The sequence below is a fragment of the Dipodomys ordii genome, unplaced genomic scaffold (genome assembly GCF_000151885.1).
Source record: "Dipodomys ordii isolate 6190 unplaced genomic scaffold, Dord_2.0 Scaffold76, whole genome shotgun sequence".
Classification (NCBI taxonomy): Eukaryota; Metazoa; Chordata; class Mammalia; order Rodentia; family Heteromyidae; genus Dipodomys; species Dipodomys ordii.
The window spans coordinates 5,656,046-5,672,844 of record NW_012267292.1 but is presented as its reverse complement, the minus strand read 5'-3'; the positions used below and the strand labels follow the sequence as shown (position 1 = coordinate 5,672,844).

The following is a 16,799-nucleotide window of genomic DNA, read 5'->3' as shown; positions in this document are numbered from 1 at the left end:
TTCTTTGATTTGTTGTGTTTCTGGGTCTCTATTAAGAAAATTGCGGCCTGTGCCAAGGAGACCTAGAGTTTCTCCTCTCCCATCCTGTAATGTTTTCAGAGTGTCTGCTTGTACTCCGAGGTCTTTGGTCCATTTGGAGTTGATGCTGGTGCAGGATGATATATAAAGATCTAGCTTTAGTTTTCTACAAGTGACTAATCAATTACCATTTACTGAAGAGGCTGTCTTTCTTCCATTCTATTTTTTTGCTCTCTTATCGAAGATTAGATGGCTATGACCCAGCAATCCTACTTTTGGGCATTTACCCAAATGATCACAAACAAGACCATACTAAAACTACCAGCACAACTATGTTTATTGCAGCATTATTTACCATAGCTAAAATATGGAACCAACCCAGATGCCCCTTAGAAGATGAATGGATCAAGAAAATGTGGTATATATACACAATGGAATTTTATGCCTCCATCAGAAAGAATGACATTGACCCATTTGTTAGGAAATGGAAATACTTGGAAAAAATTATATTAAGTGAAGTAAGCCAGGCCCCAAGAAACATAGGTCCCATGGTTTCCCTTATTTGCAATAACTAGTATATGTCTGAGACAAGCAGAAAAGGTCAGATAAGTTGATGTTAGGGGAATTAACCCCAAGATAAGTATTTAAATGTTTTTTTTCTTTCGTGCTATTGTGTCTAACATATTTATAAGATGATTTCTTTGTTGCTTTGTATGTCCCGCCCCCACGGTATAACCCCTGCTTTCGTTGTATTTGATGTCGGTATAATTTGTGGAGGGAAAGGGCAAAAACAAATTGTTTAAATAGGGATACAGGTGGACCCATTGCAACAATGAGATGTACAAGCCGTTATGTCGAAAAACAAACTTTACAACTTTGGCTGGGGTGAGGGGGGTGGGGGAATATGGGAAGGGGGATTGGAAGGGGAAACAAAGGAGGAAGCAACAATGCTTGATAAAAAATGTACTCATTACCTTGCCCATGTAATTATAACCCCTCTGTACAGTATTTTCACAATAAAAAAGGACAAAAAATCACTTACTTTTAAAAATTTATTTGCAATAACTCAGAGACTTAATTTCAGAATTCCTTGATACCTAGAGTAAGTCAGTAACCATGAGTATTAAACTTTCATATCCCATGGCCACACAACCCTGATGATTTAGGCCACTTATTAGTCCATGATGACCACATCTGTTGATGAAATATGGGGACAGCAGTGTAAGAAGAAGTTACATTTCACAGGACTTAATCTCTCTGGGAGGCCATGCATGGGAATTACTTTATGTCAAGAAGGAAATACAAATATACATTTTGTCATATTTGTACATAGATTCAATTAAGACAAAAATCTAACAGCTTCTGATTTGTAGCCAGCCAGAAACACTGCATTGTAATATTTGCACATTCATTTCTGGAACAAAACCCAACAGCCATTTATAATTAAAAACTTTCTAGAAAGCATGCTCTTGACCTTCACTACCGCCCATCCAATTGAATTTCAAATAATGTCCAATAATTTGACTTGGCTTTCAGAGGCTAGAAAGCACAAGAATTTGCTTCACTGAGAATGGAGTGGAAAAGGTCTTACAGTTACACAAATGTTTCTCATTGACACTAGCAAGTTGTTAATGGGAAAGAACTTGTCTGGGGTATGTGTGTGTGTGAGTGGTGTATGTGTGTCAGTGGTGTGTGTGTGTGTGTGTGTATGTGGTATGTGGTGACTGTGGGAGGTGTACTCACACATATGCATGCATGCTTCTGACAGTAATGGCATATGCTTATGCCTGTGCTGTGATGCAGAAATGAGCTAAGTGGGGGAATAAAAGAAGTGGCAAGGCCAGCCATTATGACAGTGGCCATGCTGTGCTAGGGTGTGGTAGACAGCTGTTTTCTTACCAGAACTCAAATCCAAGGCAGCAGGCTCACCTCCCACTAGGAATAGGGAACAGAGAGTTGGTGAAATACACAGACCAAATGAAAATGACCCCTGTTGACTGAAACCAGCTGTGTGGCAGGCTCCTTGAGTCTTTCCTGATTGGCTCCCTCAAATAAATGAATATGGTAGAGAATGAGGAAAAGTCAACAGAGCCATGTTTTTCCTCCTCTCTCACTAGTCCATCTCCATTCTAGCCTTGCTTTGTAGAACTGAAAACTATCTGTTTATTTGCTCATTATTGCCTACTTTTCTCCCCTGCCTTTTCTTGGCATTAGGCAGAATGTTATTTAAAACAAGTCAGAGTTCTGTTACAGAAAGAAAAATTATTCTGTAAAATACAGCTTGGACTCATTTACTGGTCATTTATCATCCCTCAGTGAGTAGGGTACAAACATCTATATTTGGTATATTTTAATGATTTACAGTGCACTTGCTGTTTGTTGGCCCTGGCATACAGAGAAGCAAAAAGCTCTTTAGGACTTTGAGAAGGGCCCCAAACTGTTTTGAAAAGACATGGAGAATGTTACATATGACACAAGCGGGGCAGCTTGATAGTCATTTATCTTCCCTGCGTTGCTTCTAATATGACCAAGACTGAAACTTACAGGCTAAAACTTAAACCAGAGGCCCACAGGTTTTCTGAAGGAGGCTCCAAGTCTTATGTCCACACATCCCATGATATGACTTTCATCCCAGGGTTTTTCCAAAGCTTTGTTTTATGTCTGCTTCAGTAAGTTGGCAGAAAACAATGTACCTCGTACAGTGTTTGGCACATAGTCAAAGCCCAATAAATATTTGTTGGGTGAATAAATAGTTAAATGTAAATGTTATTAGCATTGCTAGTGTTATTGCCTTGACGTGAAACATACAAGAACAGACTTGAGGCCATCAAGCAATTTCCCTTACCAGGACAGGCTAATTATTGGAGAGATGAAGATCTAGTGCCTAGGATTTATTTGTCAGGCTCCATTTGCTTCTAATTAAAGGTGGAAAAGTTGTTTGTAGCATTGTGACCTATTCCTAAACAGGTTTTCAGTTTTCCATGCCTCCTTTTCAGGGGGAATGTATCATGATGAATTGATGTGCCTTCCTCTAAGTTATTTAAGTTTTCTCTGCTGTTTTCAAGAGGACAGGCTAGGTATGCAGTGGGGCGCTCTTGACAGTACTTTAAAGCCTTCCACCTACATGACTCTGTGGTTGGTTTTGCCAACCTTGGATGACTAATATAATTATCCTCCTTGAATAAACACCACCTACAGTGATCCACGTTGAAAATTTAACATTCTCATAAGCCTTGGGAATTTTCTTTTATTCCTTCATTCATTCCTTCATTCATATTTTAGTAATTCTGTGTGTAATATGTAGCAGCCTCTATGCTAAACTGAGGAAATTAACATTGAACAAAATCCAGCATGGTTTCTGTTCTTATAAAGTTGGCTCACAGGGATGATTAAGGGATAATAATGGGATAATAATACTAAGAACCTTCTACCTACACATTGAATTTTATAAATAAAGGAATGTAACTGTGTGTGAATCATGTATCAATAGAATTTGACTTAGATCAAGATATCAGGGGAACTTGTAGGAGGAATCTAAGGATGAAAACTTTAGAATTTCTGAAGAATGGGAAGTGTAGCTCTGTGTTAAGTACAAAGGTCTTGTGTCTGGAGGGAGTATGAGGCTCCCCACAGGGACTAAACAAAAGCCCAGCTTGACTCTGCTTGGGCACAGAAAACTATGCCCAAGACCATGATGAGGACTTTGACTTTCCTTGCTTAAATGACACTTCTGATTCCCCAAGGGTTAAAAAGCAGTTGAAATGAAAGATATGTAGACTTTATTATATCTGTATTTTGAGGGAAGGAGGGAAGGAAATGTAAATCTCAATTCCTTACCATTACAAAAAAGGAAGTAAGGATTCAGAACCTTGAGATGCTCTACCACAAGTAAATTCCTGAAAATTCTTATGTCCCTTCCCTCTGCCAATCTCCAGACTGAGTGTACCATATTTCTAGTTGTCTTCTGAATAACAGACACACATGGCTACTGTTGGACCTTCCAGCATGGCTCTTTTTTGTGTGCATATGTGGGTACAAGGGCCTGAATTCAAGGCCTGAGCTTTTTTTTGCTCAAAGCTAGCATTCTACCACTTGAGCCACAGCTCTACTTGTAGCCTTTTTAGTGATTAATTGGAGATTGGCATCTCTTAGATTTTCCTCTCCGGGCTGGCTTTGAACTATGATCCTCAGATCTGAAATAACTAGGATTATAGGCATGAGCCATCAGAACCTACCATCCAGCATGATCTTTTGTCAACATTTCTAGTCCCTTCTCTTTATGGAGAAATGGCATACCTATTATTCTACTGAAGAAAGCACGTGCCCCCCTCCCCATCACTTGTCACCAGGTCTGGACAAGAGGCATCACTATATCTTTTAGGTTGCTCTGAAGACTAGGGACTTCATATTTATAAAACACTGCATGAGGGCTGACATAGCAAAGGTTCTGTTAACAGCTAGTTTGGAAAGTGACATAGGAAGATATTGAAGGGCTGGGAATGTAGTTTAGTGGTAGAGTACTTGCCTAGCATGCACGAAGTCCTGGGTTTGATTCCTCGGTACCACATAAACAGAAAAGGCAGAAGTGGTGCTGTGGCTCAAGTGGTAGAGTGCTAGCCTTGAGCACAAAGAAGCTCAGGGACAGTGCCCTGAACAAGCCCCAGGACTGGCAAAGAAAAAGGAAAGAGAAAAGAAAGATATTGAGATATATTATTAATGTAACAAAAAGCAGACTACATAGCCCATAAATGCAGAATTGCAAAAATAGTCTGTCAAAACTAGCCAATGAGTCAACTAAAAGTAGCAAATGATTTTAATATAATCTGTGTGTGTGTGTGTGTGTGTGTGCACGCGTGCGTGCACGTGTGCATGTGTGCACACACATACTGGTAGTGGAGTTTGAACTCAGGCGTCATCCTGTTAAGGCTGTTGTTTTACCACTTGAACTGTATAGCTCCCTTTTTGGCTTTAGGTGGTTAATTGGAAATAAGGTTCTCATGGACTTTTCTCCCCAGGCTGGCTTCAAACTATGATCCTCAGATCTCTGCCTCTAAATACCTAGGATTACAGGCATAAGCCACTTAAAACATACACACACACACACACACACACACACACACACATATCTGTAGTTGAACAAAGGAGTTTGAAATTTCAGTTTATGAACCCAATGCATCTTGATCATTGTCACTCCTTCCATTGTCTTCCCATTTGTCCCTATCTCATCCTCAACTTTTACATATGACATTGAGTGTAATGACTGTTCACCTGTTCTCCCTTTGGTCCTATTTTTTTCTTACTATTTTTCCCTCCAGTTTAGAAACAGCCATCAGAAATTTTTCTTCATGTAAAAAAGAACATATATCTGAATCCTCTCAATTCATCTCATTTCTTTGTTATGCCATCGGCAGAAGACTTCTTTAAAAAAGCTTCATTATGATTCCCATGTTATAAAATTATTCTCTGTGCTTGCCTATCTCTACGGAAGCATGGAATTGTCTGGAATGTGGCTTAGACGTGCCCCTTCCCCCAGGGTAAACAACACATTTGGCTCCTGTAAGGCTGACTTCATGGCACTTCTAAGCATTGCTTCAATTTTTTTATAATGAGCATTTTAATAAAAACAATGAAATCATTTCTTAGCTTTGGAGATGAGTACTAGTTTTCTTTTCTGCTTCATGCTCAACATAAAGCCCAGCATCAAGTCTTTCCCAGGGGTATAGGAAGCGCCTCCTCAGGATTATTTTTACAGAGGTCAACAAGGTCACACAATGGCTGCTGACCAGGGACCAGTGGACTAAGATGTTATTGCATCCGGGTACGAAAAAGGTTTTCAGTGAGTGTCCACATTAACATATAGTCAGCCTTCCATTGCTTTCCATTTGTTTATTTATTTTTAAATTTTTTAACAAATCGGTGCTCTTTATAGTTAACCAAAGATCTTGGTTAATTGAAGTGGAATTTTTCAACAGTTTAACAGTTGAGAATCATTAACTTTGTGCAGGGCTAGCATGTGGCAGCTTTGATCATCATTTAAATGCAACTCTTCCATCTTTCAGTGATTACACAGCATTATCTCAGTCAGATAAGAGCACAAATCTGGACCGAACTTCAATCCCTTCCTAAATATTTCATGAAGTCAATGTGAGCTTGCCAATTAGACTATCAGCTCTGCAGAGGATACATTTGCAAGGAGTAACTACATTACAGAGCATTCAGCACACTGAGCCCCTGAGGATTAGGGTAATTGCCTATTTAGAATGGGGAAATGTTTTTGAAGAGTTGGGCTCCAGTTGCTTATGCCTGGAATCTTAACTACTCAGGAGTCTGTGATCTGAGGATGACAGATCAAATCCCGCCTGGGAAGAAAAGTCTGTGAGACTCTCATCCCCAATTAATCAGCAAAAAGTTGGCATTGAGGGTGTGGTTCAGGTTATAAGGTGTCAGCATAGAGTGGAAAAATGCCAAGGAAGAGTTCAAGCCCCTCAGTTCAAGCCCCAATAACCACCCTACACCCAAAAAGAGGAAAATGAAATGAAACTGATTATCAACTGACCTCATAGCCTGGAGTTACCAAACTACATCTCAGGTGCCAAATCTAGCCCCTAGCCTGCCACTTAACTTTGTACAGCATGTGAGCTAAGAACAATTTTTCCACTTTAATTAATTGAAAGGCCAAAGTAATATCAAACATAGATTAACATGTTATGGCATGTGAAAATTATATGGAATTCAAATTCCTGTCACTTAATAAAGTTGCACAGGGAAATATGAGGCCCAGTTCATTTGTACATTGGGCTACTGGTGAGTTTTGATGGATGACCCAAAAGTTGAGCCATCAATTCATCATGACTTAAGTAGTTGTGATTGAGTTTATAAAGCTCACATCAATGAAAAGACTTATAATGTGACTCTGTAGAAAAAGTTGACTGAACCCTGCCTTAGAATCAAGAAGTTACTTGTATATATTTGTGTTTGCTGGTTAGTGAACAATGCTCCCTATTAGAAACATACTAGCCTATTGATATAGCCACTACAGATTATGTGCAAGTACACTACTCCATTCTACTGTTACAAGAAAGTAATTGCATGTGAAAAATTAGAATATCAACAGAGTCTATGAGAAATATCCTGGTACCAAATGGAAAATGGTACCCTACTCAGAAGTTATAATTGGCTAACAATCATTTAAAGCTCTAAAATAATACTAGTAGTCTGCCTGCATTCTAAAATTTTAGCTTATTTACTCCTTGCACCCGAGAAATCTTTTGAGAGGCAAAGTCCTTTATTCTTGTAACCCTTACAAGACACAGGGTCTTGTCAGATGGGAGCCCTCTATCCAGTTTCTGTTTACTTTGTAAGCTACCAGATATGAAGAATGACTGGATAAGCAGGCTTACTGGTGGCTCCTGTCTATAATCCTAGCTACTCAGGAGGCTGAGATCTAAGGATTACAATTTGCAGCCAGCCTAGGCAAGAAACTCTGTGAGATGCTTCTCTCTAACTACCAAAAGGCGGGGGAAATGGACATGGACTCAAGTGGCATAGTGCTAGCCTTAAGCAAAAAAGTTCAGGGATAGTGCCCAAGTCCTGAGTGCAAGTTCCAGAACTGGCACACACACACACACACACACACACACACACACACTGAAACTAAGACTCGTAGTGCTCCCAAATCACTATCAAATACAAGAGTGACCTCAGTTGTCCCCTGTTGTTTTATTCTGTTTCAGAGGTTGAAGGCTGCCTTGACTCACCATCCTGCTGCCATGTCAAACGGGAACATGAACACCATGGGACACATGATGGAGATGATGGGCTCCCGGCAGGACCAGACGCCGCACCATCACATGCACTCACACCCACATCAGCACCAGACACTACCACCCCACCACCCCTATCCACACCAGCACCAGCACCCCTCCCACCACCCCCATCCACAGCCCCATCACCAGCAGAGCCACCCGCATCATCATTCCCATTCCCATCTTCATGCACACCCAGCACACCATCAGACCTCGCCACACCCACCCCTGCACACCGGCAACCAAGCACAGGTAGGACTCTCCCCTGCCCCTTCCCCTTTCTCACCTTTTGTTCATAGTTGATTTTGCCAAGGTTGCTGCTGAAGTCATCTGCAACAACCATAGTGTGGTCAAACCCAGATGCTTTATTTGACCTTCTCGGGAGTTCTGCCTGTTTCCTAGGAGGTAATGGTTCCATCCACAGGACAACACTGCATCATTAGGTCTGTAAATAATAGTTCAAGCCAGACACCGGTGGCTCACGCCTGTCATCCTAGCTACTCAGGAGGCTGAGATCTGGCAATTGAGGCTCAAAGCCCACCCAGGCGGGAAAGTCTATGAAACTCTTATCTCCAGTTAACCACTAGAAAACCAAAAGTGGAGCTGTGGCTCAAATAGTAGAGCACTTGCCTTGAGCAAAGGAGCTTAGGGACAGCCCAGGCCATGAGTTCAAGCCCCACAATGAATAAATAAATAAATAATATTTCAGACAAAACTGGATCATTATGTCTGTAAATAAAATTTAAGATCCACTCTCTCAGGACAAATATAAACTTTAAATTCTCCCAAATCCATAACTTCTTTTGCAAATTGTTTAAAAAAAATGTTAGTTCTAAGAGTGGTAGTAACAATAGTAAATGTAGACAAAAACTTAAGAGAGTTATGAAAGGTATTTAAAAAAATGAGAAAAAAATCAGTTAATTGTAATCCTGTCTAGCTGTTATTCTTTTTTTATTATGTACTTTATTATAAAGGTGGTGTAAAGAGGGATTACAACTGCATGAGTCAGGTAATGAGCACATTTCCTTTCATATGATGTCTTCTGTCCCCTCATTCTCTCCCTGTCCCTCCCTCTCATCTCCGCCCAGGAGTTGTATAGTTCACGTTCATCAATGTCCAGGAAGCACCAATGCTGCACTTTGTCCCTGCAATTCCATATACTCTCTCCAACCTTCCCGAAGATATACACATAAATACCCATAGCTGCTATTCTTTTAAACACCACAGAGACTCAATCTTGATGCCTGTAAAATGGAAGTTAAATACAAGAAGCCATTTCCCTGAATATTTATGAACGTTAAAAATCTCCATAGTAGCAATTCCTAAAGAACAGAAGGAGCTCCATGGTAGATGTGAGGGCACGAAGTACGGTGTGAATGGTGAGGAGAGATGACTCACCCTCAGAATGTGAAATGTGTTAGAGGAAGGGAGAGAAAGAGGGAGAGAGCCAAGTTCTGTAGATTATCAGACCAAGAGAAAGGCCAAATCCCTGGGTGGAGAGTCACCAGGAGTGGACAGAAAGAAAGCCGTCATTTATACTGAAGTGAAGGAGAGTTGGGGGACCAGGCAGACATTATGTCACCCAGGTCAAGCAGAAAAGTGAGTCCCTCTACAGGAATGGGTTTTAGTAAGTGGATGAAGGTCATGGCCAAGAGAATGGCTAGCCCTGGATGCTTTGGATCCTTAAAGAAGATGATCTTTGTCAGTCCTTCCACCCCTCCCACACTGCCAGATCCCAGCTAGCTGAGTCAAAACTGGGTCCAAAGAGTGCAGCCACTAAGCAACACTTATTCACAGTCTCATCCATCTCCTGCCACTGGAGACAAGATGTCACTCCGGGCAGCATTTTGGGCTGTTCAGCTCCTTCTCCTTAAACACATCAAGCCTAGAGAGCTACTCACAGGAACAGATTATCTACAAGCAGCGTTCTAATCTAGTCATTACATTTACTTTTGCAGAGGTCCTTAAATGTGTCCTACAATGTTCTATATAGCAAAGAAGATTCAGAAAGCCATTCTTTTTTTCATTGTAGTTGCTGTGTGACCTGAACCTAGATCTAATGATTAGCCTCCCTAAATCTTGTTTTCTCCATCTGTAAAATGGATGAAGTAAGTTCATAGGTTTTAACAAGCCACATAAGAGATTCTCTGAGAAGTTTTCAAAAACATGCTGGTCATTATTAATTCTAAATGAGAATAATTCAAAGATGTATAGCAAGTGGTTTAGCAGTAATAATGCTATTAGAGCAACTTTTTGTCATTTTTAGTCAAATGTCATACTGGAACATATATTAAAAGGGAGAAAGAAAGCTACTAGGTCAAAGATAGTGAATCAATTTGACTGGTCAACTTATTATTTTATGGAAAAGATGAACATCAAGGTTTGATTTTCTTTGTTGGCAAGTTATTACACAGACAAGTTTGGCAGTGCCTTAAATATAAAAGCTACTCATTAACTAAGCACCAATTAGTCAATTGCCCTGTTTAAAGTCAGTAAATGGCCAATTGTATGTGCAATTAGTTGATTACTATTATAATTAGCTGTACCAAGTTGCTTTGTTTTATCCTATACTAAAGACAAATAATTTAAGTGGGTCTTGTTAAAATTTGAATAAGATCATGTAGACAGTATTCTAAAATACCATTCTTAAATTATACCAACCAAAGCCACGCATTGGTGGCTCATACCTGTAATCCTAGCTACTCAACAGGCTGAGATCTGAGGATCATGATTCAAAGCCAGCCAGGGCAGGAAAGTCCATGAGACTCATCTCCAATTAGCTGCAAAAAAAAATCTGGAAATAGCTCCATGGCTCTAAGTGGGAGACCACTAGTCTTGCTCACCAAAGCTCGACAGTGCCCAAGCCTGAGTTCAGGCACCAGGACCAGTAGACACGCAGACACAAATTATACCAACCAGGCTTATTACTGACTTCTTGTCTTGATGCTTAATCCTATGATAATTTGACTAGTAGGATTCAAGATAGCTCAAGGTTCTTCCAACTCTGATATTCTAAGATGATTTGGAATGAATCTTTGAAGTCATAATTCATTATTTTTTGTCATAACTTGTACATCATTTCGGCTAAAAGAATTCCTTATTAAACATAAAATAAGTGATAATAAATACCAGGAATGCAAATTCTGGTCTTAGAAATTCTTCCTGGTTTCTTTTGATTTTTTCCTGTAAGTAAGGATTAGAGTTCAGAGTTCTGAAGCACTCTGTGGCCACTAGGAATTTCTCCTAACCAATATGCTTTCTTCTTATAAACTCTAAACCTCCATGGGGCCAAAATCACGCTTGCTTTATATAGATGAGGAAGTAGGCAACATTGAAAGAGAAGTCTCTGCAATACCTATTTAAAAAACATTTTTCCACCAGGCACTGGTGGCTCATGTCTGTAATCCTAACTATTCAGGAAGCTGAGATCTAAGAATCAGGGTTCAAAGCCAGCCTGAGCAGGAAAGTCCATGGGATTCTCATCTCCATTAAACCACCAAAAAACGAATGAAAGTGTGGCTCAAGTGGTAGAGCATCAGCCTTTAGCAAAAAAGATGAGAGACAGTACCCAGGTCTTGAGTTCAATCCTCATTACTTGGAAGGAAGGAAGGAGAGAGGAAGGAAGGAAGGAAGGAAGGAAGGAAGGAAGGAAGGAAGGAAGGAAGGAAGGAAGAAGGGAGGGAGGGAGGGAGGGAGAGAGGGAGGGAGGGAGGGAGGAAGGGAAATGAAAAGAAACAGCTTTACCTACTTGAATTATCTAGGACTGGCCTTATGAGAGCATTAATTCACAAAAGTAGTAAAGGCAAAAATAATGGCCAGACAGCACATTTCCTCCTAATGCTTGACTTCCCAGAGTTAGCATCTGAAATGACAAGTTGCCTACATTTTTGCCAATAACAAGGATTATGTCATCGTCATTCGCTCTAGTGAGTAAGACCTTAGACAATTAATTAATTTTGTTATTCCTCTGTGATCAGGAGGAAAGGAATTGCCAATAAAGAGTTTCAGAAAAAGTCTTTGCTTTAGATAAAATTATTGAGAGGTAGTACGACCTCACTCCTGAGCCTGATTCTTTTACAGTTAGTCATAGAAAGTTTGATAGTTTAGGATTAAAATATTTCACCATCAGTCCACTGGTGTCAACCTGCAGCCATTCCTAGTGCAATTACAGTCATTCTGATTGATTTCAATCATAGGGTTGGAATGTGTTTTTTTCTTTCTTTAAAGGCTGTTGGGACTTTATTTTTTAAACTTTTTGTCTGTTATTTCTGTAGGTTAAATGTCTCTTGTAAAACAACTTTATAGGTATTACAGTCATAAACCTGAGTGACTGAGAAATGGGAGAGGGACAAGAAAAAAAATCACCCTTTATTGAGAATGAAAGAGGAAGTACAGAGCGTTAGGAAAAGCATTAGTACCCAGACATATAAAGAATCAGTCATAGAAATTTCATAAGGTGCTGTGGGTCTGCCTCATGAAAGGAAATAAAGCTATATGTGTGGGGGTCTCCAAACCCTCAGATGTTACTGAGTCCGATGCAGGCCTTACAAGGAGTCTATAAGCACAGTAAACCTTTTTAATAAAGTGCTTTGCCAGCCCGGGGATTTCCGTCTAATGTAAGCATAAAGAATGCACCCTGGCCCTCCTGTCTCACGTATGCAAGGTAGAGCAGGCTTAGAGAAGCTTCTGTGTCAATTACAGGCAAGCCTTGCCTTTCAGTCATCTAGAAAGCTAGGAAGCCCCTTCCCCTTTCATCAGAAGTCTGAGGAGCAAGCAGACCCATCTGAAGCCTGAATGGAGAGTCCCATCGAGTCATGCATACTAAGAACTATGAAGTAGTAAAAGCAGGCCTTCATCAGTCTTCTGGCTTTCTTTTAATAGCAAAGTGAACAAACATAGGTTCTAGGGAGAGTTTTAAACCATCCCAGTGAAGGGAACAACCTGCTCCAAGGTCTGGGCAAATCACTCTTCAGCATTGGGACAATAACTCCAAACTCTCTTCTGGTTGCTTTAAAGGTTTTTGATTGCTTGTTTGATTGCCAATACTGGGACTTAAACTTAGGGCCTTGAAAACCTTTGCTTGACCCCCCCCCCCAGCCCAAGGCAAGCACTCTGTCACTTGAGCCATACCTCCACTTCCGGCATTTTGTGGCTAATTGGAGATAAAAAAGTAATTCAGATTTGTCTGTCTGGACTGGCTTCATATCTTCATATCTCAGCCTCTTGAGTAGAAAAACATAGATATAAGCTAGGGCTCTTGTCTACGTTAAAGTTTTTTAAAGCACTTTAAATAAAACATTCTTGACACCTAAAGAAGAATTAAAAAAGATAATGCCCTTACTGTCCACCAGCCAAGTGCCTATCAGGGAAAACTCAACCTGGCTCCATCTTTTCATGAGTCATTCTCAAAGCTAGCCAAAAGAACTGCGACTATAGCTTAGTGATATATATTTTTTTCTTTCCTATAGTGAGATTTCACTGTTTATTTCATTCAGCAAACAAGCTTGGTATGTTTCCTAAAACAACTGGATTCCTGTGCTTTGTGTTCTAACAGGGACTTGGGTCTCTCTTTTAAAAAAAAATCCCAATATGTCCATTGCTGTCCCCACCACTTCCTGCCTCTTTTCCCACAGGTTTCACCAGCCACACAACAGATGCAGCCCACCCAGACAATACAGCCGCCCCAGCCCACAGGGGGTCGCCGGAGAAGGGTGGTGGATGAAGATCCTGATGAGAGGCGGCGGAAATTTCTGGAAAGGAACCGGGCAGCTGCCACGCGTTGCAGACAGAAGAGGAAGGTCTGGGTGATGTCACTGGAAAAGAAAGCAGAAGAACTCACCCAGACAAACATGCAGCTTCAGGTGCGGCCACTGTCTTCTTCCCCAGCAGCTCCAAGCACCCCCTTGCCCCTCCCACTAGCCTTTTCTGTCCTGCAGGCACCTCACTTGTTGACCTAGGAAGTCCTACCTCTCACTTCCCCCACAGAGGAGCCTTAGAGCTCCTCATGAGCTTTATGAGTTCTGAGACACTACCAAACAACATAACTATGCCATGAACATCATTCTACCCACTCTGTCAGAGAGAAGGAGGGCTCACCTTGAGAATCACTAGGGCCATGCACACAGAATCAGTCGTTCAAACCCCAGGTTGGCCATCATGTGCAGTATTTAACTCCTCTTCACTCCCACTTTCCTTATTTATAGAATGAGAATAGTAACTTTATAGAATTCTTAGGAGCAATAAGTGAACTAATGGTCACAAAGCACTTAGCGCCAATGCCTCAGAGAGAAACTATCCGCAACCTTTTAGCAACTGCTACAGTCACCAGATTGAGAGGGTTGCTTTGGCTTATAACAAAGTGTCTATATTTTTCTAAAATGGAAGCATGGTAACTGTTTATGTTATTCTTGGTTACTTGGTTTTACTGGTATACTGGGGTTTGAATTCAAGACTTGGTGTTTGCAAGGCAAGTGCTCTACCACTTGAACCACGCCTCCCAGCACCATTTGCTTTTGTTATCTTATTGAATAAAGTCTTAAATTTTTCCAGGATTAATCTAAACCCTAATCCTCCTTGCAGAAGAAGCTATGTGTAGTTGAGATGTCAGGCACACGCTAGAACTCCCTGCTTTTTCTTTTCTTTTTTTTTCTTTTTCTTTTCTTTTTTTTTTTGCCAGTGCTGGGGCTTGAACTCAGGGCCTAGACACTGTCCCTGAGCTTCTTTGCTCAAAGCTGAGACCCTACCACTTGAGCCACAGCACCACTTCGAGCTTTTACTGTTTATTTGGCACTGAGGAATCGAACCCAGGGCTTCATGCATGCTAGGCAAACACTCTACCACTAAGCCACCTTCCCAGTGCTCCCTGCCATTTCATTGGTTGAGATGGAGTCTTGTGAACCTTTTTGTTTTTTTGTATTTTGGTTTGTTTGCTTTTTTTCTTTTTTTTGCCTTACATGTCCTTGAACCATGATCCTCTGATGTCTGGCATCCAAGTAGGTAGAATTATAGATGAGAACCACCACACTCACTTTTGTTTCATTTTATTTTACCCTGAAAGAAATGACAGGTTCCAATTCATTTTCAGCCTCAACATGATTTGGCTCTTGTGTGATTTTTGTTCTCACGAGTGGCTTTATCAATGACCTTTCTAAGAGTGTCTAAAGAGAAAGAAATTCCCCAAATATAAGTCTTTTCCAGAAGACTCTGAAGCATGTACATGATGCAGTTAAGGACATTTGTTCTAATAGCAACAATGAGTGTACCAATTCACCATGAACAATGGAGCAACTAAATTGACATGAGACAAATCCTTAGAGACAGTTTTAATCCTAGTACTCCAGGTACTGAAAAGAAGGCCTAGGAGAAGGCAGGAAGTGAGTGTCCAAAATAGAGGGAATGTGCACTTCATAGTTTACGGTTCTCCTTTATCATCTCCCCCGACCTGGGTCACTGTGCATTTTTTGGAAGGAGCAGTTAGGGTGCCAAACCCTAAAACCCTTGCATTTTCACTTTGTATTTTGCCGTGGGACAAATACTGTACAAACCACAAGTATACAAGAAAAGTTTGGGTTGTATATGGACTGGTTTATATGATTTCCTCTAAATGTGTCATTTTTTTGACAGCCTGGAGCAAGAAATGGAGGAAAATGACAGATTTGGAGGAGAATAACTCCCCTTTTCATACTTGTATGCCACAAAGTTTGGGATTGTGCGTTTTTACCCCATTTCCCATCACCAATCCTTGGTTTGTAGTATACTGCCTATACTGAGGAACCATTTGTTAAATTAATGACTGAGTTCCTCAACTCTGGAGTGCACTGGAAGTGATTGCCTGAGCACTTGGCATGGGTGTGATTGCACAGTCAAGCCACAGAGGAATGGCCAGATTTAAATAACCATTGAGGCATAGTTGTCTGTGTGAAGCTTTTGGGGGAACATGAACAAATTTTTGAATATTAATAGTCACATATTAATTTGATAGAATTGCAGGGAACCTGCAATTTCACAGAGGTGGTATTGGTAAGAATAAGGCAAAGTCATTATTATCTGAGTTCATTAAATAAACAAAAAATTCTGGTCTGTATGAACCCATAAACATTGTAGTCCTGCAATGAGTGAAGTCAGGAAAACCCAAAAACTTTTCCATTTCTGAGGTCTGCAGGAAAATGGGGGAAATCTTTAAGATTTCTCAGGCTGATGTTATTGACTGCTCATTCTTCCTTGTACCCTTTGAACTTTAGAATATTTAGCAGCATCTTTGCCCTCTGCTTAGTAGATGACAGGAGTATATTGGGATATTTAGAATCTATGACAACTAAAGAAAAATGTCTGCAAACATTGCTACAACCTTTGGTTGGAGCAGGGAATAAACATAGGTACAAAGTTGGCCTTGGTTGAAAACCACAGCCTTAGGTGAAGGAGCTCCAAGTAGCTAGCTGACACATATCAGAGGCAAGCAAGTCCTTACATCAATATTAACGAAAACAAGTCCTTGCAGAATCACTCCAGGGTCTCATCTTCTAGTCCTAGAGCAAGAAAATAGAACTCGACTGTCACTGCTAGCTTCTGGCTCTTAAATAGTCCTGGAGGAAGGTTACAGTGTTGATATTTCCAGCCACCGCTTTGCTTCTAAGGGACTGAAGCCACAGCAGTGTGGTGTTCTCTGTGATGTCCCATGTTCTGTATCATGGCCTAAGGTGCTGCAGAAGATGTCACAGATTCTGCTACCTTTGAGTGACCTTTTCCCTCTCACTGGACCTTTGTCAAAAGAAAAAAGGTGTCTCTCTTGAGGCTGGTTTAGTGAGCCAAATTTTAAGTAAACAGAAATGGAAGGTGCTAAGCAAACAAACTCCAGCCAAATGGAATATCTAAGGTCTGGATGGCCCGCTGCCACTTTTCAGTTGTTTTCCAGCATAGAACCTTCTAGTCAGAATGCAGATGGGAAAAGCCAGACCTAAGAAAACAAGAGCAAACCTG

The 16,799-nt window shown here is 40.7% G+C and overlaps 1 protein-coding gene across 2 annotated transcripts in view; it reads left to right on the top strand.

The window, feature by feature from the left end:
* The window catches only part of Creb5 (cAMP responsive element binding protein 5), a 407,169-nt gene that overhangs the window by 382,917 nt on the left and 7,453 nt on the right, over positions 1 to 16,799 (top strand). For both annotated transcript variants that reach the window (XM_013024414.1, XM_013024413.1), the window contains 2 exons: positions 7,752 to 8,075; positions 13,457 to 13,684. In XM_013024414.1, coding sequence (XP_012879868.1) covers positions 7,752 to 8,075; positions 13,457 to 13,684 — 552 coding nt within the window. The remainder of the gene's footprint in view (positions 1 to 7,751; positions 8,076 to 13,456; positions 13,685 to 16,799) is intronic.